Source organism: Phocoena phocoena, chromosome 14, assembly GCF_963924675.1.
Source record: "Phocoena phocoena chromosome 14, mPhoPho1.1, whole genome shotgun sequence".
Lineage (NCBI taxonomy): Eukaryota > Metazoa > Chordata > Mammalia > Artiodactyla > Phocoenidae > Phocoena > Phocoena phocoena.
In genome coordinates, this window is record NC_089232.1 from 70,505,414 (window position 1) to 70,530,773 (window position 25,360).

Below are 25,360 nucleotides of genomic sequence, written 5' to 3' on the forward strand. Positions count from 1 at the left end.
ACTTCTGACTTCCAGAACTGCAAGAAACAAATTTGTGCTGTTTTAAGCCATTAACTTTGCGGTAATTTGTAACAGAAGCAATAGGAAATTAATACACCAGGTAGTATGTCTACATCCACATACATACATACAAACATGCATACTTATGTATGTTATGTACACATACTTGTTAAATCAGCTAATGCAACTATTCATAGCTGAGCTTTATACTGTATTACAATAGTTTCTTTTTTTCCCCCTGAAATGAATAATTACCTCGTTTCTTTTTCTTAATTGACTTTTGTCATTTAAAAAAATATTTATTTATTTATTTAATTTGGCTGCGCTGGGTCTTGGCTGTGGCACGCAGGATCTTCACTGCTGCATGTGGGATCCAGTTCCCTGACCAGGGATCGAACCTGGGCCCCCTGCATTGGAAGTGCAGAGTCTTAACCACTGGATCACCAGGGAAGCCCCTACCTTGTTTCTTTATCTGCCTTATTTTCTTTATACCTTTTGCCCATTTCTGCTACACCTCCTAATAGCTGTCTGTATGGCTTCCACGAGGGCGGTCACATCAAGTGTTATGTTTCAGTTCCATTTTTTGAGTTATCCGCTCTATTGCTCTCGGGGCGTGTGGCATAGGTAGCTGCCGTCCGGTGACTTCTTTTTGTTGTCCTCCTTGGCATTCCCTTTGCCTTCCTTCTGGTTGGAATTCTGGAGCCCATGTCTTCTTGCTTGTTTTACTCCCCCGTTTGGAGCCCATTGCCCAGGACAGGTCTTCATCTTTATCCAAATCCATTCAGTCCCTGAGTTCAGACCACAGAGTAAAAACAGCGAATGACACCTGTAGTTTTGTCAGGTTAAAAAGACAGTTCAGGCTTCCCTGGTGGCGCAGTGGTTGAGAGTCCGCCTGCCGATGCAGGGGACACGGGTTCGTGCCCCGGTCCGGGAAGATCCCACGTGCCACAGAGCGGCTGGGCCCGTGAGCCATGGCCGCTGAGCCTGCGCGTCCGGAGCCTGTGCTCCGCAACGGGAGAGGCCACAACAGTGAGAGGCGCGTGTACCGCAAAAAAAAAAAACCAGTTCAGTGGAAGCAGCTTAAGTGTCCATCGACAGATGAATGGATAAAGAAGATGCAGCACATATATACAATGGAATATTACTCAGCCATAAAAAGGAACGAAATTGAGTTATTTGTAGTGAGGTGGATGGACCTAGAGACTGTCATACAGAGTGAAGTAAGTCAGAAAGAGAAAAACAAATACCATATGCTAACACATATATATGGAATCCAAAAAAAAAAAAAAAAGGGTTCTGAAGAACGTAGGGACAGGACAGGAATAAAGATGCAGACGTAGAGAATGGACTTGAGGACACGGGGAGGGGGAAGGGTAAGCTGGGACAAAGTGAGAGAGTAGCATTTACATATATACACTACCAAATGTAAAATAGATAGCTAGTGGGAAGCAGCCACATAGCACAGGGAGATCAGCTCGGTGCTTTGTGACCACCTAGAGGGGTGGGATAGGGAGGGTGGGAGGGAGACGCAAGAAGGAGGAGATATGGGGATATATATTTATGTATAGCTGATTCACTTTGTTATACAGCAGAAACTAACACACCATTGTAAAGCAATTATACTCCAATAAAGATGTTAAACAAAAAAACAAAGAAAACCCCAAAAAGATACATGTACCCCTATGTTGACAGCAGCACTGTTTACAATAGCCAAAACATGGAAACAACCTAAATGTCCATCGACAGAGGAATGGATAAAGATGTGGTACATATACACAATGGAATACTACTCAGCCATAAAAAAGAACAAAAAAGGCCATTTGCAGCAACATGGATGCAACATGAGATTGTCATACTAAGTGATAGTATTATCATGCTATCCACTAAGATTATCATACTTTCTCAGAAAGAGAAAGACAACTATCATATGGTATCACTTATATGTGGAACCTAAAATAAGGCACAAATGCACCTATCTACAAAACAGAAACAGACTCATAGACATAGAGAACAGATTTATGGTTGGCAAGAGGGAGGGGGGAGGGAGAGGGATGGACTGGGAGTTTGGGGTTGGTAGATGCAAACTATTACATTTAGAATGGATAAACAGTAAGGTCCTAATGTATAGCACAGGGAACTATATTCAAAAACCTGGGATAAACCATAATGGAAAAGAGTATAAAAAAGAATGCGTATGTGTGTATAACTGAGTCACTGTGCGGTGCAGTAGAGATGGGCACAACATTGTAAATCAACTCTACTTCAATTTAAAAGAAAAAAGAAAGTTCAGTGGTAGAGGGCATGGTGGTGCCCTTCCATGGTGGAAGCACTGCAAGTTGGAGTCTTCCCTCGGATGTCTAGTGGTCCTTGGTTGTCCTTTCAGGGTTAAGAACAGGGGACTAAAAAGCTGATTGGAAGCTGGCTGACTTGCAGATCCACACTGGCTGACCTAAACAAGCCATTTGGAAACCATTTGGGTTCTGGTGTCAATATCTGTATGCTTAGGCCTTTCTTCTTGCGCTGGTAAGATTCTCCAGAGAAGAAGGTAAGGTCTGGCTGCCACTATTCTAGGAGCCCAGTGGGGGACTAGCCTGGGGGACTCAACCTCAGCGTTGAAAATAACCTTCGTCTCCTTGGTTTTTGTTTATTACTCTTGCTGTCAACGGTGCTTGTTGACTCTCTGCGCAAAGACCCTCTGTTTTGTGCTCTCTAGAGAGTGAATCTTCAGACTTCTGGGGGAGGTGGATTTAGGGATTTTACTTCTTTCATTCGATCCTTTTTATTTTCACACATGCATCCTCTTCACCCCTGGTCCCGGAGATACGTGGTGCTATCATGCCACGTGTCTTTAAAGGACTCTGTTATAAATCACTTGTCCTGTGCTTGTCTGAAATTTGCCTGCCACAAATCTGCTTTCCAGACCCCCACATTTTGTTGGTGGTGTCTCCTCTCTGTTCAGCCCAATCTTGTGACTTTATGTCTTCTTTATTTTATTTTTTTCTGGCCACACCATGTGGCATGCGGGATCTCAGTTCCCCAACCAGGGTTCGAACCCGTGCGCCCTGCAGTGGGAGCACGGAGTCTTAACCACTGGACCACCAAGTAAGTCCCTTTATGTCTTCTTTAAAAAATCTTTCTGCTACATTGGATTTAGAAGGTGGCGCACTTGGGTGTGTAGATTCAAAATCCCATTCCTCTTCCACAGCAGTTTTGTAACTGGAGTGGTGAGGATGGTGACCATGTCAGTTGTGATACCAAGACATTTTCATGATAGGATTCCTCAAAACAACTTTTTTTGAGTTGTTATGAAATTATTCATGGCCACTGTGGACGTTAGCAGTATAAAGGAGAAAATAAAAGCTGCCTATTGTGGCGGTAGGGCTCTTGGCAAGGGTTTTTATTTGGTGGTGGTTTTGTGGTGCAGCCCTTGGCATGCGTGAGGAGGATGCTTTGGTGCCGGGAGCAGCAGGGCCGTCATGTCATGGTAGACACACGCTGCTGTGTTGGGACCGTGGGCCCAAGAGCAGGTCTCTTCCCTCGGCAGGACTGCTTGGGAGAAGAAGGAAGCTTCTAAGGACGGGCGGGAAGCGCAGTGTTCAGGCCTGGACCTTGGCCACCACAGTGGGCTCTGGAGCTGTGCAGTGCATGGCCTGTCCAGCCATGTGCTGGATGGTCTTAGATGATGCTGGGTGGCTTTGAGGGACACTTACTGACAAGGCTGTTCCATTGAGTTACACAAAGGAACCGAAAGACTGACCCAGGTCAGCTGTGTTTGCTGTGAGACAGCATGCAGCTCATGTCAGAGGGGTGAGCAGAGGAAGGGGCGGAGGAAAGAGCCTTTCCTTTCCTTTCCGGGGTGTCTGCCGTCAGGGTCAACACCCTGTGATGTTCTGCATTTCCCTCCTGCTTCCTTCCTCTTGTCACTAGCCACCAGAGGTTCTCTGAAAGTTTTTTCTTACAGAAGCCCCTGGATGTTTCTAGGCCTCAGGGCAGCATTGAGACACATATCCGGGAGAGGGCTATCTGCCCCTGACTTACTTTGTGCCTGGCTCGGACTCCATTATAGGGCTCTCGGGGCTCCTGGAGATGGCCCAGCCTCGTAGGATCCTGCCCTTTGCCTTTGGGGCCTCCAACAGCTTGGCAGGGCCGGGCTAGAAGACGTTCTCGAAGATCATCTAGTCGACCTCTTCCATTTTATGGATGAGGAAGCTAAGGGCCAGAGAAGTTCTTCCCGGGTTCAGTGTTCTTCCCAGCCAGACCCTGCCTCTCTCAGCTAGCTCATCCTTTTGAAGATTTTGATGTGGTGGGTGATCGGGGATATTTGTGCTAACAGACAAGGGGTGGGTTTGAGGGGGACTCGCGGGCTGGCTGATGATGGTCAGAAGCCTTGTAGAGTTCTGGGTTGGCCCGGTTGTCTGATGGGCTCTCGGGGTTGTTTCTGTGGGGTGGTGTAAGCTGGGGGGCGGAGCTTCATAGAGATGCCCTCAGAGCCCTAGAGTCAGAGATCTGGATTCAAGCCTCTGCCCTGACACTGAGACACGGGTAAGCCCTAGCCTTTTGCAGCCTTAGATTCAATAGTAGATGGTACTAATACTTGTAGCTGCCCAAAGAGGAAGACCCGTCCCGGGCTTTGCACCGCGTGGGACACACGGATTTGCTCTCCCTCCTGCACCCGCATAGCAGACGTTCCTCGGCCCAGCACTGCGCCCAGCCTGGACCAGCGCTACACCTGCGGCTTCCTTAGGGCTCACCTGGGGGTGGGTGGGAGCACCTTCAGCCTGTCCAGGCTCTAACTTATGGGGCCCCTCGTGTCCGGGCCCTAAGGAGGCTCCTCCCAGCGCCAGCTTCCCCCTCCACACCCCCCCACCTCCCAGCCCAGCGCCCATCCCTGGGGAGGGGCTGCACCCGTGGGAGACCCAAGCCTGCGCCTTCTCCGGTTCCTGGTTTTCCAGGGAGCTCTGGCTGGAGGGGGATGGGAGAAGCAGCCCTGGAGTGGGGTGGGGGGGAGCGGGGGAAGCAGAACCGGGAACTGGAAGTGGAAGGGTGTGGGTGGGCCCGGATCCAGCCTGCCTCCCACTTTCCTCCTCCTGCCAGGCCCCTCCCCGTGCTGGCTGGCCCTCGGAGGCAGGCGCTGGGCCCAGGCTCCTCCTGGGGGGCGAAGAGCCGGAGATCTCTCTGCGGCTCCTCCGAACCAAGGGGGTGAAGCCGCGACCCGCCCCCCCCCCCCCCCGCCCCAGCTGAGGCCTGTGGCCCGGCCTTTGTTAGTTCACTGGCGAGAGGCCCGCACCTGAAGCAGGGAGGCCGAAAAGCCCCTAAAATTCAGCCATGTGCGTTCACAGGGCCCCCTGGAGCCCACAGTTCCCCAAGGCAGGTGGGGCTGGTTCGCGGGGTGCCGGGGGAGCGGCCTGGCATCCTCCCTCGCTCAGTGCGGCTGCCGCCTCGCCCCCTGCCCCACCCCGGGGCGTCCCCTGGACAGCCCTGCAAACCCAGGCCTTCAGCCTGGCCGCAGTCCGGGTTCACCCTCAGCCTTCTCCGGGCCCAGGCGCTGGCCCTAAAGTGAGGTGACATTCATCTCACTACATCCTGTGACTGCGGCTCACTTCCTCCACGTGGTGGGGGCGGGGTGGGGGTAGGGGCGCGGGGAGGACAGATCAGAAGGAAAATGTAGCCGGCTGGGGACCTCTGGGATTTCCCGGGGGGGCGGGGGGGGGGCGGAGGCTGCGGGAAGCTTTCAAAGGAAAGAACAGCCGTGAATGAAGAGACGGGAGGGGGCGGGAGGCGGCTGGAAGTCCCACAAGTGGCGCCCACTGTGCCTCGGCAACTGTCGCGTGTTGGAGGCAGGTGCGGCCCTCCTGCCGATTCGGCCTCGGTGCCCGCATCGCTGGGTGCCCGCATCGCTGGGTGCCGGGTCAGCCCGCGCCTGGGAAAAGGAGTCAGGCCAGCGTGGCCCCGGGGCCGAGGGTCTGGCCCTGGGAGCTGGTGGCTGTCAGCTGGGGCCTGGGGTGGAGGTGGCTTGCCCTGCTGACCCCTCTTCTCTTCCCCCCACAGGTGGAGCCACGGGAAGCCCAGCCCCACAGACAGCCTGAGGCCACGTTTCACCCTCGGCGCCGGGATCTATGTTTAAGTTTTAACTCTTGCTTACCAAGACCACGATAATTCCTTCCCCAGAGGCCAGCAGCCCCCCAGCCCCGCGCAGCCCCAGCCTGCCTCCCACCGCCCAGCTGCCCGCGATGCCCGCCAGCGGCCCCGGGGACGCCAGCGGCCCCGCTCCGGAGCGGGGGGAGGAGGAGCGCAAGGTGAGCAGCCGGCTCTGCTGGGGGCGCTGGGCGCTGGACCGCGCCGCTCCGTCTTCACACGGGCCTGTAGGGAAGACCTATCTCCCCGTTTTGGTGATGAGCAAACTGAGGCTTGGAGAGGTTAAATCCTGGTGGTCAGGCTCCGGGACCCAGTCTTCAACCCCCGCGGTGTGTGAGCAGAGCTTCAGACCCCAGGCGTGTGCGATTGTTAGGGCTGGCCTTGCAGGGTCCTCACATCTGGCTTCCTTTCTGGATCGGCCTCTTACTAGCTGTGTGTCCTCAGGTGAGTCACTTTACCTGGGTTAGCTGCCTCTGTTTCCCCAGGGGGGTTAGTAGCTTTGGGGAGGCCAAAGACAAGTTCAGGGGGCTCTGTAGATGGGAGGCCTCGTGAAGGCTCCCCCGGTGGCACAGACAGCGAGGCTCACCGCGGTGCGTGGCGCGCTGTGTGCTGTGTGCTCAGGGTGGCACCAGTCACAGTGGAGATGGTGATTTCCCTCCCCTGCCCCATCCCTGGCGCTGAGCAAGTGTCACTTCTGGCCATGGAGCTAGTGACCTCCTTGTTTTTGGAGCCCCATGAGGGGTGACCTCTTCACCCTTCTGCTCAACTCCAGGATGGGCCTAAATCAGTTAGAGGAGATGCCAGCAGACTGGTAGGTGTCCCCGCTGGCTTTCGACAGGCAACCTCGGGACCTCACCAAGCCGTGTCCACCTGTAGGCAAAGCCATTCGAATCCCCAGCACGTGGACTCTTTTTCCCTTCTGTGGAATGGTAGACCCTGCCGCCACCCTTCCAGGGAAGCTATGCCAGCCAACGGCCTTCCTGGGGTGTCCCATCTGTCATGCCCTGGTCCCCGCAGTTCCCTCTGCCTGTTCTCCTCTCCCTGAGCGGGAGTGAGGGGTGGTGATACTTGGTGGTATCTGAGAGCTTCTGGGGCACAGTTTGTCCTCCTGGAACCGGGGTGGACACCTGACACTAGGTGTGGGACCACTGAGCGCTCTGAGGGGGTCAGCTCTGGTGATCCGCCATCAGCGGCAGTTCCGAGACCTGCTTCCTGCCCCCCCTCCCGCCGCGTGTGCTCAGCTCCCTCTGGGCTCGCTCATTCTTAGAGCCAGTGTCTGCCTTCTGGGTGGTTTCCATCCATTCGGGCCTTGAGGACAGCCCTTGAAACAAGTGGGGCAAGGACAGATGGCCCTGGTTTGGAGATGAGGAAGCTGAGCCCAGCTTATCAGTGGGGGGTCCAGATGAGAGCCTGCTCTCCTGTATCGGAGTCTTTTTCACTGCCCCACCTGCATGGGTCCTGTTACGGACACACACACACACACACACACACACACACACACACACACACACACATGCACGCACGTGCGCGGATGCGTGCATGAAGCCCAGACACCTGTCTTTCCAGCCCAGGATCCTGCAGAGTGCCACGGGACTGGGGACCATGTATACCCCCAAGCTGGGAAGAAAGTGCATGCTGCAGCCCACTGGGTGGGGCTCCTAGGGGTTACAGGTCAGTCCCTTTCTTTCTGATCCCGCGGACTCAGGCGGCAGCAGACCCAGACCCTGCCGCCATAGAGTCAGGGCCACCTGCACCCACCTGTGCTCTTGAGTGGCAGCCGTGGCCATGGATAATTCCCTTCCCTCCTTGGGCCTGGCTTTGCTCCTCCGTTAGATTAGGTGACCCTGACCCCTCCCCCGGTCCGATGTCCTGACTGGTGCTGACACAGCTCCGTGTCCATGCACTTGTAGTTGGTGGTCAGCTGCCCCCCGCCCCCCAGCTGGAGGAGGAGGGGCAGCCGAGCCACATTTCTCCGGTTACTGAACAGGGCTTCCCTGGGCCGCAGAGCCCCCGGCCCCTCCCATGGAGAGCCGCAGACAGGCTCGCCATCATGACAGTTCAGGACAGGGAAAAAGCACTGGACAGAGGGTCCCGAGTCCCCGGCCCCAGGCCTGAAGATGTCACTTATTGGAGATGTGACTTCAGGCCCTCTGGGCTTGCGTTTGCTCAGCTGTAAAATGGGGATAGTAACTCTAGCTGTGCCTGTTTTATGGGGTGGTTGTGGAAGTCAGATGAGGTCACGGGCATGGAGTGAGTGCCCTGCAAACAGCAAAGTCTGGTCCAATTATGAGGGATTACGATTGCTATTATTATCTACCCATAGTAACTGTTCTGGCTCAAGAGGCAACAAACACACACCCAGGCCCAGAGCCTGGTGCTGATAGAGGGAGCTGACAGATGGGGGCTGGGGTATGGGGGGCGCTCTCCCCAGTGTGCATGCTGGCTCACCTGGTACACCTCCCTGGCACCGCTGGGCTGGTTCTCGTGCAGCGCCCAGGAGGGCAGGCAGAGATGCTGACAGCCGCCCACGGCGGCCCGTGAAAGCCAGGCCTGGGGCAGGGGTGCTGTGTGGCTGCAGAGTGGAAGATGGGTTTGGGCCACAGCCCAAGGAGTCTGGCAGAGTTTCCAGGGGCACCTGGCACAAAGGAACTGTTTGGTGAGCCAGAGGGCAGGGGTGTGGCTGCCCACTGGCCCCTTCACCACCTGGCCCCATGTGCCCTTCCCGCCTGCCCCTCCCCCCCCCCCCCCCCCCCGGCCACGCCTCCCTGTACCTTTCACTCCAGTACTTCCTGGAGCTGCCAGGCCTTTGTTTATGCTGCTTCCTCTGACTGATGTGCCCTTTCCCTAATTTTCTCTCCTCTCTGATCAAAGCCCTGGCTTCAGTCTGTCTTGAATTACAGAGAGAACCATTGGTTCTCAAAATGTGATCCCTAAACCAGCAGCACCTGGAAGGCTTAGAAATGCAAAAGCTCGGGCCCCACCCTAGACCTGCTGAATCAGAAACTCTGGGGAGGGGACCTAGCAATCCTTGTTTTTACCAACCCTCTAGGGGATTTGAGAAGTACTGGTGTGGATAATATCCAGCCCCGCAGCTGCCCCAGGAGCGCAGGACCCCAGCCACCATCGTCTGGGTGGATCTTCAGGGCCCGACTAGCGCACAGTAGGTGCTCAGGAAGTATCTTGTGGATAGGATGGAGAGAAAGATGAGAGTGGATAAGACCCCTTCACAGGAGAACAATCCCAGAGCCCTGATCAAACAGGCAGGGTGCAGAGCTGTGCGTGGTAGGCTGAGGCAGCCGTGGCTGTTCTTGGCAGTGCAGAGAGGCCTGTGTATGTGGTGTCCTTGTGGCACCTGCCCAGCAGCCTCCCCAGCCCTACTGTCCATGTGTTGGGCAGGGACGGGGCAGCTTGGGGAGCCTGGGAGGAGGCAGACTAGGTGGGGGTGGTGGTGAGGAGGGATGCTGAGCCCTGGGACTCTGGCAGTGAGGGTCGGCTGGGTAAATCTGGCCACAGAAAAGGGAGGGGGAGCTGGCCTTATGAGAGATGGGAAGGGAGGTGAGCATCAGGAAGTCCAGGAGCCTTGGTTCTGGCTCAGAGGGGATCATGGAGATATGGTGCCAGGCCCTGTGTAGAGAGGAGAGAGGCGGGCAGAGGGAGCAGGACGGGGGACCAAGAGCATTCCAAGCCCGGGGCTGGAAGGGCCTCCTCAGATCCCCAAATGTGAATCAGTGCCTGGCCAGGAGTCCAAGCCCCGGGCTGGGCCCCGATCTTGCTGTTCCCCTCCTTCCTCGGGCCTCAGAAACATAACAGATGCATTGAGTGCCGACTATCTGCCAGGTGCTCTTTTAAGCTCTGTACTTGCATTATCTTATTTCATTCTTACAACTGCTCCATAAGGTAGGCTCTATTATTTTCATCACTCTATCTTATTAAAGACTAAACTGATGCTCAGAGAGGTCAGGTCACTTGTCTAAGGCCACACAGCTAGTAAGTAGTGGTGCTGGGATTCGAACCCCAGCTCCTGTGCCTTTCAGGCTGCCTCCTATGTGAAGGGGGATGGAATGGATGGTGTCTCCCAGCTGTGATGTTCCATAGTCCTATCCAAGTTTCTTCTGAAAGTCGGGATGGTCAGAGAATGCTTTTCTCTGCGTAGCAGTGCTCTTGCCCTGGGGTCGCTGTTGGGGGCACTTCATCTCCAGCAGGAGCTCACGTACACAGGCTAGTATGTGTGACTGGCTATACGTGCGCACGCACATACACACACATACCAGGTACATACTCTTATGTGTGGAAGACACTGCTGTGGACACGTTGCTTCTTTCCCTTCCTCCTTCCTCCTTCCCTCCTTTCCTCCTTTTCAGACTTAGGTACCTTTCCAGGTACCTGGCACATAGTAGGGCTCCACGAGTTTGTTGGGTGAACTGAATATACCTTGCTGGAGGACCTAGTAAAGGGAAGGGGATAGGAAGATACAAGGATGGGTAAGCCATGCCTGCCCTCTGGAGGAAACAGGCCGCTCCTGGACGGCTCGCCCTGAGCTCACCCTCTCCTGCTGGGTAGGAGAAGCGCCTGTTGGGGGGGTACGTGTTTGTGCTGGGGGGAGCACAGCAAGTGTGCCTGTGTGTGTGTGTGCATGCCTGTGTGTATATGTATGCACGTATGGCCAGTGCTGTGGCCAGGGCTCCTCCCTTCTCACCTAGGTCCAACCCAGAGACCTGGCGTACTGATTTCCCTCGGGCGCCGACCACTTCCTGCACTCCGGTTCCGAAGTTCAAGGGCATCCTTGGGTGGGGTTCCCCCGGCTCCACGCTCAGCTGTTCTTGCTGGCCCACAGATCCGGTGCCCGCCCCGGGCATGCCCTGCCTTTAGAGCACTCAGATGCCCACACACGGTCACTCGGCCTGCTCTTTGCTTTAAAATCGTCACTATAGGGGTCGTTGAGGGAGCATCCCTCTTACACATTTAAACAGTTCCAGTAAAGGCAGCTTTGCCCTTACCTCTTCGGGAACACAGCTAATAATAATAATGGCGTGTCCGTTTTTAGCTCAGTGGAGTCGATTAGATGCTTGTGCATGGAGAGCAGGCAAGTGATGTAAACAGTGCCCACCCCAGAGCTGACTGGGACCTCCATTTTAGGGTTCGGGTTCTCTAAAATTCTCTAAGTTAACTGCTATTACATGTCAAGTTTAACTCTGCAGTCAATACAGTCTTGAGTGGGGGTCGGTTGGACTCTGGAGATAGACCCTTGTTTGAATGTGGACTCAGCTAGGTGACTGCCGAGCGGCGTAATGAGAGATTTCCGTGAGATGGTGTGTGTGAGTGGTTAACACGGTGGCACAGATTTAGTCTTGTAATTGATTTTGGACAGTGAACTAGCTGTCTGTCTATATACTTACCTTCCTCCCCATCTACCTGTCTCTCTGTCTGCCAACCTATCTGCACATTTGTGGTGAAGATCCACTGCAGCCCCGAGGACTGAGAGGCATGGGAGAAGAGTGGGGACAATGCAGACGAGGGTGTGAATGGTGTGGGTTTAAAGTCCCCTGAGAGCCCACGGCCTATGGCCCCCTCTCCCTTTACCCACTGAACAGAAGCAAAACTGAGGCAAGTTGCAGGATGACCTAACTCCTTTTTTTTTTTTTTTTTGGCTGCGTTGGGTCTTTGTTGCTACGTTCGGGCTTTCTCTAGTTGCAGCGAGGGGGGGGCTACCCTTCATTGTGGTGCGCAGGCTTCTCATTGCGGTGGCTTCTCTTGTTGCAGAGCACGGGCTCTAGGCACCTGGGCTTCAGTAGTTGCAGCACGCGGGCTCATTAGTTGCGGCACTCAGGCCCTAAAGCACGTGGGCTTCGGTAGTTGTGGCTCGCGGGCTCTAGAGCGCAGGCTCAGTAGTTGTGGCGCACGGGCTTCGTTGCTCCGCAGCATGTGGGATCTTCCCGGACCAGGGCTCGAACTCGTGTCCCCTGCATTGGCAGGTGGATTCTTAACTGCTGTGCCACCAGGGAAGTCCCAGGATGACCTAACTGCTGATGGCAGGGGCTATGCTACCTTCAGAGGCTCGCATGCGGGGCCACGGCCGGGCCCAAGGTCCCTCAGGTCTGGGCTGGGGTTGGAGCCCATCCCGGCCAAGAAGCCGGCCCCACAGGGCCTGGGCGGGGAAGCTGAGCTCAGCTCTGCAAAGGGAAGAGGGCCGGTGGGGAGCTGAGCAAGAGTGGGTGTCCCAGGATGACTGAGAAATGGGAAGATATCCTTCCTTTCTGGCACCTGGACTGGGCACAGGGCCTGGTCATGTCCTGCAGCTGCCTCTGTGGAGAGCCACAGGGCTCTTAGGGCTGTTACTTACAATCACCCCCCCTTAGCATGTGCGCGGTGTGCAAGGGCGTCTAAAGGAGTTTCCTTTGCCCGGCAATTAACTCACCTACCCCTCACAGTAACTGGAGGATCCCCATTTTACAGGTAGGGAGTTGAGGCTTAGAGAGGTTGAGAAACTTGGTAACAGTCACGTGGCTACGAAGTAGATTTTTCTGGATTCTTTCCATCCACCAAGGGAGGGTGGCCGGTGGGGTGGGAAGGAGATGGTGGGCTGTGCAGAGCCCGGGTGTGCTGCTGAAGGAGCGAGGGCGAGGGGGCTTGGGGTGGCTGCTAGCAGAGTGGGCGCGCTCCATCCCAGCCCTCGGCACAGCACAGGCACTTGTGTATTTATGTGTCGTCTCTCCCTCTGAACTGAGTTCCCTGTTTGCTTATCTTTATATCTGGTACATAGCTGGTGCTCGGTAAATGTTTTTGAGCACATCCATGGGCCTGGCCTTATGGTAGCCCTAGGACCACAGGGGTGGGCACGGCTGGGCTGCAGTGGGCTGGGTATGTGCTGGGGGGAGTCTCCGTTCCGGAAGGCGGTGAGGCCCCAGCATGGTGCACGGGGTGAGGAGGGCCTGGGGAAAGCCCACAGTGCACAGGTGCCTGGGAGCTGTGCGGGTGTCGGAGGGGCCATCAGGACACGGACGCTGCCTTCTGGGAGCATGGCCTTTTGGGAGTCATGGAAGACCTTCCTCGATAATTATAATACGAAGCCCACTGAGCAGTCAGTGAATATCTGTTGAACATTGTTGAGTTAGTTGAAACAAAGGACTGATGAGCTTTGGGAGGTGACCGAGAGCAGAAGAGACGGGGGGCTTGGGAGGGCTGCGTGGAAGTGGGAGCACCTACAGCAATTCCCGGTGCCCCTGCTCTCCCCTCCTGTCCTCCTGCAGCTCACCCTGCGGCCCAGCCTGGGCCTGCCATGCGTGTGCGTGTGCATGTGTGCGCGCGTGTGCGCGGGGTGCTCTGCGGAGTCGTGGGCCTGGTACTCAGGCACCCAGAACGGGGCTCTGCCTGCCAGAGAAGCCAATTCGTTTCACTGAATTCCACGACCACAGACAGGTCCTGGGAGGCCAGCCAGCCAGCTGGCAAAGGCTGTACGTGCTTCTTGTCCCAGGGGGCCCGGGCAAGTGGCCGGCTAGATCCGGCAAGTTCATCCCCTTGACTCAAACGCCAACTTGAGACATCTGCTCAGCGGATGCTGGGTCAGTAGCATCCGGTGTACGCTCTGAAGGGGGCACGTATGTCTGGCTGGCCGGCTGGCTCTGGGTGAGGGCCTCGTGGGATGTGTCTCTCTTAGCGGGAGGGGTCCCCGTCTAGGCATGAGGCCCCTGAGACAACTGCGTGTGGATGTATGCGTGTGAATGCCAGAGCATACCTTTACCTTGGCTTGCCTGCCTGCTCATCGTCGTGCATATGTACACGTGTCAGGGGCACACGGCATCGTAGGGTATGGTGGCATGTTGCTGTGGAAAGACCCAAGGGCTGGGAATCAAAAGATTTAAATTTTGGTTGTAAAGGCCTCCCTTGCTGGCTCTCTGATCTCTGAAAGTTAGGTAACCACTCTGAGCTTCAGATTTCCCGCCTGCGTAATGGAAAAAAATAAAACCAGCTCTACTTTCTGTAAAGCATAAGAGTAAAATGAAATAACGTACGTGAAAATGCTTTGTTAATTACCATGTACTGTACCAACGTGAGATTATTGTCATCATGGCCCAGCTCCTCAGAATGCGAAGCTGTGTGTGGCCTAAAATAATCCATCCAGTGAGCTGTGTTAAAATGTAGGTCAAATCATAGCCTCAGAAGTTGAGAGAGGCTGATGGTAACCACCTAATCTAACAGGCCACCAAATGTAGAGGGGCTTTGAAAACTGTAAAGAGTTACATAAATTGAAGTGACATGATTACGTTTAAGACGAGAAAATACGTTTTAGTCATCCTGTTTCCTGACTTTGAGTCATAAAGATGAGAACAGCACTGGATTCTCCTGCTTGGCTGTATTTGTGCACGTTTGTGGATTTGTACACGTGCCTCTCTCTGTGTGTATGGACTTGTTTATTGAACATCTACTATGTGACAGTCACTCATCAAGTATTTTGAGTGCCTGCCCTGTGCCAGGTGCATCGCTCTAGGCACTGGGGACGAAGCCAAGGTGAATAAGACAGAGTTCCTTTCCTCGAGGGGCTTCTGGCTTGATCATGATGATAGCTGGTAGTTGCAGTGCTGGATAGTGGGTGCTATGGGAGAGGAAGGACCCATAGACTCAGTCTAGGTGGGGTATGGGAAGGAGGGGCCCGGGGGAAGGGAATCTAGGAAGTGAGGTTGGAAAAGTGAGGCAGAAGCAAGGGTCTGTGCCAATGTCCCAGGGAGGGAGCAGCCCACATTTGCACCTGGCATGGTCGGTTTACGATGGGTGGGAAGTGCCGGCCAGATCCTAGGGCCTTCCTTCACCGGGGCTAAGGAGCTTGGCTTGATCCTGCAGGGCCCTGGGAGCCCCCTCAGCAAGGGTTTAAGCTCTGTGGAGTGACGTAATCAGCTTTGCATTTTGGAAGGATCACGGAGCCCCAGTGTTCCTGAGTATCTCACTGCGGCGGTACCAGCCAGATGTTGGGGTTTGTCTGTAGCACTGAGTGATGGCTGCATATGCCGGGCAGTGAGCTGGGGTTTGCATGGGGGTGGGGAGGGACGGGGAGGAGGGAGGGATGCACGTTTGTGAATAGTTCTGGTCGGGACCTGGGAGCGGAGGAAGTCAGCGATTCTTGAGTGACTCTCATGTGTCAGCTTTCCATATATTACCTCATTTAATTGTTATACCATTGCTGTGAAGTAGATATTATTATCCCCATTTTGTAGGTGAGGAACGCTAGACTAGAGAGGTTAAATAGCTCGAAGGGACTAGGGAGTAAATAGCAGAGCAAAAAGTCCAGCCTGCCCCCTCCCTGCCCCAAAGCCCACCTCACTAGAATTTCTGCCCATTCCTGCCTCCTCCCACTGGGAGGACTGACGAATTCAGCCCCTTCACTTGACAGATGAGGAAACCAACCTGGGCTCAAGGCTCTTCCTGCTAAATTTGTTACTGTTTTCCAGCTGCTCCAAGTCACTGTGGATGCGACTCTTCCCTTTCAGAGTATTAGTGACGCCTCCCGGCTCAGTGCTACTGGCAGATTTGATAAGCATATTTTACATTCCTTTGCTCAGCCCATCAGCAAAGATATTGAATGAAACAGGCCCCACGACAGATGCGAGAGTGAACCGCTTGATACGCCTCCTTGAGGGGCACGCCCCGAGCCATCTGCTCACCCTTCTCAGTGTATTACCCCTCTCACTTGTGGGTGTGAATGCAGGCAGACCCAGAGCTGAAGGTATCGCCACCTCCCTTTGCCCCGCGATGTCGCCGTATCACGGAAGAATGACGTGTTGACCGAAAACGGCACGCTTTTCACAAAGCCGTGCTTCAGGGCTAGATGGAAAGGGTATGGGCCAGAGTCGCTCAGACCTCGGTGCCACTCCCCACCTGGACTCTCGTGGAGACTCGGTTTCCGAAGCACACCCCAGGGGTACCGGAGGGCAGAGTGTTGGACTGGGCATCAGGTGCCGTTCCCCGCTTGGGCCCTGAGGGATAGGCTCAGGACATGGCCCTGGGGGCTCCCCGTTCTCAATACATCAGGACCTGGACAGATGGTCTGGCATCAAGGTCTTCCACCTCTTCCTCTTGGGGGTGTTGCATTGAACTGAATTCAACAGGGAAGGATGTGCTGAGCATCTCCTGTGTGTCAGGCAGAGCACGTGTGTGGAGGTGAGGAATGACAGCAAGTCTCCAGATGGCACAGGGGTTGCCTATCAGGGGCCCCCAAAGGCTTTCTCCATATGCTAATGGAAGCTGGGGCTTGGCGGTCCTGAAACAGCAGGTGTCTTTGTTTTTAGTCAGCACAGGCAGCCTGGTAATTGTGGTTCCTTGGTGCTGATCTGAGGCTCTGATTGGCTTTCCCGTCTCTGATTAGTTCAGAGCAAAAGTTAGAAAATCAGATGAATCTCTTCTGTAAGAGATGCAGCGTGCTAAAGAAGTAGTTCAGAGCCCAGAATTTCTGGGTGGTAGGAGTCTTTTCAGACCCCATGGCCACCCAGGCTGGTCCTGACCCACCTCGGCACCCCCTCTTGGCTGCTCCCTGTGCATTCCAGGCCCATGGGCCCGGCCACGAGCAATGGTCAGAGGCTTGGCTAGGTGTGGCCTAGTGCTCTGCAGGCAAGTACAGGGGCTGGGTGGGCCTCCTGCTGCCGGGGAATATGTAAGTCCTCTCATCGAGGGGCATATGGAAGACCCACTAAGTGCTGCTGAGTCTGTTCTAGGCTCTGGGCATTCAGCAGTGAACAAAACAGGCAAGGGTATGAACCACTTAGTCATCTGTCTTCTTAAAAACCCGAGAAGCAGGCAGAATGGACACCTTCCTACCCCCATTTTATGGATGAGGAAACTGAGTTTCAGAGAGAACAGTCCTGGAACTAGCACATGGACAAGCCGGGCTCATACCCATTTTGCTTTGCTTTAAGCCCCGTGCCTTTCCACGACCTTGCGTGGTCTCCAAATGTGTTGTAAATGCCGAGTTACCCGGTTGGCACGATCAAGACGGTGCCCTTTTAGCCGTGGTGTAACCTGACCAAAAGCACCACCTCAGCTGAAATTCACTATACTTGGGTAGATTCAGTTGGAACTTTCACCAACGTTAAGCTGCATTGGTAATATTTTCTCTCTGTGTGATCCAAGTGATTGTTTCTTAAATGGGGGTGTCTGTGGGGTCTCAGAAGGCAGCCCAGCACCAGCAGGCCTGGCTTACCATGGGACATGTGGCCCTGGGCCCCCCTCCAGTCCAGGCCCACAGAGCTGTCATGGAGGCCTCCCCGCCACTTGGCTGTCCCACACCTCGGCCTTTCTGCCCTCACAGTTTCTCTGCCATGTTTTCCTGAAAAGAGCCTCTCAAGGGTCTCTGGTCCTGGGGCAGCCTTTCTCTCACCACCCTGGACCCTCACCTCCTGTCCGCAGCCGGCACTAGGCTCCCTGTCCTTGGCTTCTTTTCCAGACCTTTCTCGGCTGGGTTCCTTAAACTGTCTCTCCAGCCCCTCTCCGGCCCCTCGGTCCTCATTGCCGTGTCATTCTGCACAGCTTCCCTCTGAGGCTGACTGTTTCCACCCCTAACCAAATCTCTCTGCGCTCGACTTCTTTGCATCTGTCGACTTTGCCTCTTGGGTTGGCAACTCCCTTTTTTCTTGTACCCACAATACACCGGCATCCCCTTTCTGCTCCTCTGAACACTCTCTCCACCTCCCGCAACTTGACTGGAGTCTCCCCTCAGTGCTAAGGCCTGGGGCCTCTGTCATCTTCCACCCATATGTCCTCAGAGGGCTCCCGGACTCTCAGCTGCAATGCTAAATCTCCTTCCCGGGCAGGTCTGTCCCAGATGTGCCTTGAATGGATGGATGGACAGAGCGGGCCAGTGCCACTCTTCCCATCGGTCTCATGTCTGTGACGGGTCGCAGTAGGTTTCCATCTGCATGTCCCACCGTCACCTGAAAATTAATGTGGCAAACCACAAGCTATTTTGAAATCACAAAAAATGAAAGTAGAGTGGGACATCGAGGGCCACCTCGATTCAATCCCCTGGGAATCTGTGCCCCTCCCCTTTTCTGTGGCACCAGCGTGGCTCTGGGCTGGCGCCCTCCCCTGGGAGGACTGTGAGGATGTCTGCGGTGGCCGACGTCGTGCAGGGCACGAACGGCAGGCGGCCTGAGGGGCCTCTGCTGGGCCAGGGTCCCTTTCTCGCTCCTTCCCCAGCACAGCTTGCCCTCATGATTAGTCATGCTGGAGCCGGCTGAGTCAGAAGCAGCTTGTGGGTGGTTTGTGGCCAGGCTGGAGCAGTGAGGCAGGAGGACTTTCTAGGTTTATGTGTCTGCCCCACGAGACAAGCATTGCAGGGCTCGGCCCTGGCATGTGCCAGGTGAAGGGCGGTAACAAAACCAAACTCTGGTCCAAAATTCAGCGAAGGACGGGCATCACGGTGAACCAAGACACGGTCCCTGAGATGCTCCCGCGGGGTGACAGGCACATGCAGTGCCTCCGCGATGTGGCAGCTGCTTCAGGGCAGGTGTATGTACAGGGGCTGTAATGCCCTCCGTGGTCTGTGGTACGCCTCCTTCCAAGGGTTGCGTGTACTTCCAGTAGACATCGCTACATGTCATGCTTCTCTTCCTGTGATTTTATTCTCTTCAATAAAGGTGATTCATTAAAGACAGCATTAATCATTTTGGTACTTGTTTTAGATTTTTTTTCATATAAATAAACTCATATCCAGAAACAAATTCTTTGTCAGAGCGTGTGTTATGATTCTGTGGTTCAGAGAACGTGTCCACCCAAGGGAGAGCTGCGTTCTGCTGGGGCAGCGGGGCGGCTCTGAAGTCCCCTGAGGATGAAGTTGACTCGGCCCTCGGGGTGGCCCAGCTCTGCCAGTCAGAAAGCGGGTGAAGACCATCCCTGCCAGGGGGACCAGCGCGGCACAACCCTGGGAGTGTGGCTGCCCTGCGGGTGGGACGCTGGGGAGGGCGCTGGGGTCCAGCCCCGGCTTTACAGGCTGTGTCTGTGCCCACAGGAGGGAGAGGAGCAGGACGAGGCTCGCGGCAAGGAGGAGCGGCAGGAGCCCAGCACAACTGCCCGGAAGGTGGGGCGGCCTGGGAGGAAGCGCAAGCACCCTCCGGTGAGTGAGGTGGCGTACCCCCAGCCCAGGTGCGCGTGCAGGCGCACGCACGCGTACGCACACACGCTAACAGCACGCACGCACGCACGCGCCTGCGCACACTGTAAACGCCCGTGATGTGTCCTGCAGGGACCTGGGCACGCCAAGACGGGGCATGGAGTGTACCCCTCCAGCTGTAGAGCCCAATTCCATTCCCCATTCACTGGATCCCCAAAACCACCCCCAAACTTTCCTATTTTCTGCATCGAACTGGAGGCCCCTAGAGGCCAGGGGACTTGCGCTGTGGGTCTTGTGGGACTTGAACCAGGCGCCTGACTCTCAGCTTCTTTCTGGAAGGGCAGCAAGAGAGTGGGACTTGTTTTTCCCTAGCCTGCCTGCATGGGCCCCTCCCTCCCCATCCAGACACCCACCTTGGGCCTCAGCCCCACCTGGAGAACTTGGAGGGAGGGAACTGAGGTCTGGAAGTCCGATCGAAGTGAGTAGGGAAGAGACGCAGGCTGTGAAGAGAGGAGGAGGGCTGGGCACTGTGGAAGTCCAGTGGAAGTGTAGACCCCGGGCTTCCGGGTGCCATTGCCTCTGAATCGGGGTGGGGGGGACTCTGGGGTTGCCCAAGATGAGGCGTGCTCCGGAGGGCAAGGCCCGTGGGCGGCAGGAACGTGCCTTCCTTATGCCTTAAACTCAGAGGCAGAACAATAGTTATCTGCCAGCTGCAGCCACAGCTGGTTCCTTTCTTTTCGTCCCTTCCAGCTGAGAACGGGGAACTTGGAGCAAGAAGGTAAAAGGAGCCAGGAGCCCCGCATTTGTAACTCAGCCCTTCAAGGAAATGTTCTCAGCGGGGCAGGATTTTCCTCCTCGGGGCAGAGAGCAGGGTGAACGTGGCTGCAGTGAAAGGGGCAGCGGAGGGAGGGAGGGCGGGCTGCACCAGCTGGAGGTGAGGGGGCTTCTTGGAGTCGGGAGCTCTGGGAATCTGCAGGGCACTGAAGTGCACCACTGCCACTTCTGCTTGGAGATTTGGAGGGGAGGGGGGAAGAAGCTAAGTCATTTAACTGGTAAGTAATTTTAAACACTTTAATATTAAAGCAGACATGGATATTTTATGGCCTGGAATGAAAAATTCACATGCAGTTGAAAGATAAAACGGGACTTCAAAGGAATTTTCAGCTTGCAGCAGACTCCAGGCTGCGCTCCCAGATTCCCGGGGGTCCCTCCACTCTCCTCCCCACCCTCACAGGGCACCTGGCGGGAGAAGGTGGAGGGGCACAGTGCAGGCTGAGTCAGAGCCCACCTGTCATTCCGAATCTGAGCTGCATGTGCGCTCGAGATCGAGCTCTGCAGCGCAAACTCCGCCTTTCCCTGGCTCGGGTGCTGGGGATGGGAGCCACCACCTGTAGCAAATGGGACCTGGCAGCCCTTTGACTCACATTTGTGAGTCCCTGGAACCAAAGGGAGGGAACATCACTGAGAGGTGGGGTGGGGCCCCAGGATCAGAGGGTGCAGGGAAATCAGGGGTAAGTGTGGAAGTGCGTCCAGAGCTGGACGATGAGAGGGAAGAGGGGCACGGCCCGGTGGGTCATACACCCCTGGCCTGGAACAGTGCCCAGCATGGAAGGAAAAGCACTGTCTTTAAAATCCAACAGACCTGGGTTTAAATCCCAGCTCCGCCACAGACCACCTGTGTGACATTGAACAAGTCACTGCCCGAACCTTGGGTTCCCGTTCTGAAAAACAGAGATGATAAAAATGCATTCCTCCTAGACCCCTGTGAGAATTAAATGGGTTAAAACACCAAAGAGCCAGTGGTCAGCAAAGGTCGGTCCTGCCCTTACCCGAAACAGAAGCAGCAGCCCTGGATTTACTGCTTCCCAGCTGTGTGACCTTAGCAAGTTACTGAACCTCTCTGAACTTTTGCTTCCTCATTGGTAAAATACGGCTACCGGTAATACCTGCCCTGTCCACCTCCAGGGGTGCTGTGCAAACAGCAAAGTGGGCTCCAAATGCACAGGGCCAGCAGCGTCATAAACCGGCATCCCCACCCCCGGAGGGGCCAGTGGGCCAGGGGTCTGCAAGGCCTTTCGGGTGGGAGCCTGGCATCGGCCTCTCAGCAGCTCCAGTGGGCAGCGGTGCGCATCCCATGCAGGTCAGTGTGGATGTGGTCCAGTCCTAAGTGAGGCCCTGGGAAGGGAGAGAGTGCGTGGGGAGGCATGGGGCTGAGGCAGCTGTCGTGAAAGGGACGCCTTGCACGTAGAGGGGAACAGAGAACAGCCCGCAGATCTTCCCCGGCAGCAGGCCCGTGGACCCCAAGGGAGCCCACGTGGGGGAAGTTCGTGCTGCAGCTCAGGGCCAGCCCACGGTCTCCTGGGCCTCGGGCCACCTGGTTCACTTGTGGAGCAGGTGCTGGCCCAGGCCTCCACCCCTCCCCAGCCGAGGAGCACAGCAGGGAGGGCTTCAGGGGACCTGGCGCAGCTGTGGCCCTGGGAACAGATTGACCAGGGAGCTTTAAAGCAGCTGAGTGTGTGTCATCGAGCTAAGCCTGGAAACGGGGTGGGAGGGTGGGCTTGGCTCAAATCCTGGCAGGTGGAACAGAGGGAGCAGTGCTGGGAGTGCAAACATTTGTGCAAATGTTGCATATCCACTGCTGGACGGGGAGGGACGAGGTATATCCAGTGGTGTCCTCACCATCCCCCGGCCTGAGGCTGTGAAATCGTCTCCAGAATTTCCCCCAGGTCTGCCTGTCCCTGAGTGCCTTCCACTTTCTCCTGCTCCTGTGTCAGCCTCCTAGCTGCGCCCTCACCCAGATCAGGCCCCACCTGCCCCCAACATCTCTCTGGAACCCCCGGCCCTCTCTTTTTCGGTGACAAACACATTACACCTACTGAGCAGCTGCCAAATAAATAAGACTTATTTCCACCTAGTGTGCTAGAGGGGAGGCCGCTTGCGGTTACACTAAATACAGCCCGGGGCACGTCGCTTTCACCTAGGAGCTTTCTTCTCCTGGGACGAGACCTGGAGCCCTCCATTTGCCTCCCCCATGTGACCCCTCCTGCCTCTGCACTGCCGCTCAGCGTCCACCTCTTTTGCCAAGGAAACCCCGCCTCTTCGCTGCTCCCTGATCACCCCAAGCACGCTTGTCCCGCTGCCTCGTAAGCTGTTCTGCAGCCTTCCCTTCTCTCTACCTGCCCGGTATCACAGCCCACCAAGGCCTGTCTTGCAAATGAAGCCCAGGGCAGCCATCGTGACCCACGCTGGCTCTCCCTTTTGAACTGACTGTGAAATTAAAATGAACACTAAGAAGTAAGACAAGGTATCAGCCCACCAATCCCAGGCTTTGGTCCACACGCCTGACTGCGAAGCACCAATCTGCGAACTATTTTGCTACCTGTCTGTACAGAACTTGAGAATCAGCATTTAGAAACCTTTATATCAATTTGATACTGTCGCCACATCCACAGTCATGATGTTGTGTTTTCCAAAAGTACCATTTCGTGGTGGATTGGGAGTTTTAAAAAACCTAAACCAAAGCCTGGCTTTTCACACAGAAAAGCTGGTGGAGAGACCTTGTCTCTTCCACCAGATCTGCCATTTAGAGGCACCCCCGTTGCACTGTCTGCCCACTCACTGAGGTCAGCGACCACGAAGAAAGGCTCAGGGTGGTGCAGCAGTCGATTGCCAGCAAGGGCTTTCTGCACCGTGACCTCATTTGATGCCAGCGACAAACCTGTGTGGGGTAGGTGGAGGCCGCTGGCATTACCATCCCCACATTCACACGAAGAGACTGAGGTTCAGAGAGGACGATCTGGACCTGGACTCCACACCTCCCGACTGCAGGGCCCACGGTGCTCATTCCCCCCTGCCGCTCCAGCCGCACCGTCTGGAAGACTGGGTATCCCCAATTCGCCTTAAGATAACATATGAAGGCAGGGCTGTTTGAAAAAGCGTGTAGACCTGGTCCAAAAAGCATCCAGAGAAAACAGAACTGAGCAGGGCAATTGACCCAAATACCAGGGAGCCTGCAGGTACGTGGGGAAGGCTGCAGCGGTCTGAGGAGTGAGCAGTGGGCCCATTTCAGCCGGGCGGCGGGGTTGGTCTGTGGCACTGGCCTCAGCGGCGGAGCAGCAACAGGAAACAGGAAGCCGGCCTCAGGGCTGGGCGGAGCCTAGAAAGGGAGCTGGCACCTGGGTGCAGGGCCTGCTGGCTGGCCAGTACCCACAACCAGAGGACGGGACAGCAGCCTGCAGGGCTGGTCCCTGCTGGCCAGAGTGTGGGCCTGTGTGTGGGTGTGAGCGTCGGCTGGGAGGAAGAGGCATCTTCCTGTTCACCGGCTCCGAGGACGTTGCTGAGTAACAAGTGAGGGTGTCCGAAGCCGGTTCCTGCCTGCTCACAGACCCAGACTGCCCCGCGACCGCCTTTGTCCTATGTGCTGGTTACCGCTGGGGCTCCAGGAGGGACAGTATCTGCCCTTGCCTGCCAGACCCTGGGGTGGGGACCGGCCTTTCAGGGCTCCCTGCCCTGTTTACTAGGTATATGCACTTATTCATTGAAAATTTATATTCATCAACTTCCTCCAGGGTTATTTTTGCTCAGTGGGAGCACTCTGAGGTCACCTCTTGCTAAGAATAACCCAGAAAGGGGGGGAGGGGGAGGGGAGGAGGGGGAGAGGGCTGGGAGCAGGCACCGAGCTCAGCCAGACCCGCTGCTGCGTAACTCACTCCTCACTCCTCGCTGGAGGCTGAGCCTCCGTCGTAACGCCTGAGTGAGTGAGTTCCTGAGGGCCAAACGGCTCCACGTCAAAGCAGAAGACTTGTGCTGTAAGCTGTGTGAAGCCGGGGGACCGTTCCACTGCAGCTTAAGCCAGCCGAGTATCGTCTCACTCAGTTATTCGGCCTTTGCAGTGTTGGCTCATTTTCCCAACTAATATGACCGTTCGATTCTTAAGACAGAACTCAAATCCCCTCTTTGTGTCCGGGTTAGAAGGGCTCCCTCACTAACCCCTGGAACCTTGACTCGGTGACTTGGTGCCCCTTGTTTTTATGCACGAAACTTCCTGAAAGGGCATCTCCCATTCCTGGGCCCCGGCCCCTCACGGGGCATCCCTGCCTGTGACCTGCGTGGGCCCACTGCTGCCTGTTCGCCTGTGTCGTCGTGCTTTTGAAGGTGTGGGGAAAACAGGGCTGTCAGACATCTCGCGAGGTTAGAGACTTGCCTTGTAACTGTGCCATGCAGACTCCTCTGCCCATTCCCCCAGCTGATCACGTCAAACCAGCGCTCACAGAGCCATGCAGTACCCCAAGAGCCTGGCCCGTGGTCTGCACCTGAAGTGCGCTCACAGAGCCATGCAGTACCCCAAGAGCCTGGCCCGCGGTCTGCACCTGAAGTGCGCTCACAGAGCCATGCAGTACCCCAAGAGCCTGGCCCGTGGTCTGCACCTGAAGTGCCGAAGACATGTTGGTGGGAGGGGCTGGACTTGGGCCTTCGAAGGGAGGTGACGTGTGGCAGGGGAAAGTGGGAGGTTTCCCCACCTAGGACCTTCCTGAGCAGCGTATGCAGGGACGAATGTGCGCGGGGATGGGTGTGCTTGGGGGAGGCCGGACCGTGCGCAGACTGGCTTGGCTGAGTGGACGAGGGTTTCATTTACAAAAACCTTTGATCTTGGGTGGAGAGGTAGTTTGCAGGCAGCCTGAGCGTTTATATTTTATCCTCTCAAAAATGTGCTGTGTTTATCTGGAGGATTTTTGAGACGGTGGGAGGTGTGAAGTGATGGGCGTCATGTTTTGGGAAGCTCACTCTGGCATCCGTGAGCATGATGGGTTGAGCACAAGAGAATGCAGGGAGATAGGATGGGGTACATTGGGGCCAAAAAATGCCCCCAGAGCCTGTTGGGGGGCGGCCATGATGGGACAGAATTGGCAGGGCCTGCAGTCCTGGGCTGCGGACCAGGGAGAGGGAGGAAGGTGCTGCCAGCCCCCAGGGCCAGTGGCAGTGGTATTGTCAGAGATGGAGACTTCTGGAAGGGAGCAGGTTTGGCAGGGGCCCTTTCCAGAGGCTGATCTACTTATCTGGTCTTATTGGGGGAGCATCTGAGTGAAATCCCAGACTCTCCATTTTGTTTTTCCAAAAGCCCCTGTTTATTTT

The 25,360-nt window shown here is 55.6% G+C and overlaps 1 protein-coding gene and 1 non-coding gene across 3 annotated transcripts in view; one reads left to right on the forward strand and one right to left on the reverse strand.

The window, feature by feature from the left end:
- Nucleotides 1–377: 377 nt before the first annotated feature.
- TRNAG-UCC (transfer RNA glycine (anticodon UCC)) lies at nt 378–450 on the reverse strand. Its single transcript has one exon. It is a non-coding gene; the product is annotated as a tRNA-Gly (tRNA).
- Nucleotides 451–6,230: 5,780 nt separating this feature from the next.
- DNMT3A (DNA methyltransferase 3 alpha) overlaps nt 6,231–25,360 on the forward strand; it is a 71,364-nt gene continuing 52,234 nt past the window's right edge. Inside the window, exons 1-2 of one of the 2 annotated variants that reach the window (XM_065890939.1) lie at nt 6,231–6,296; nt 19,127–19,231. In XM_065890939.1, coding sequence (XP_065747011.1) covers nt 6,231–6,296; nt 19,127–19,231 — 171 coding nt within the window. Of the gene's footprint in view, nt 6,297–19,126; nt 19,232–25,360 lie in introns of those variants that run through there. The other variant, XM_065890942.1, reaches the window with a different exon arrangement.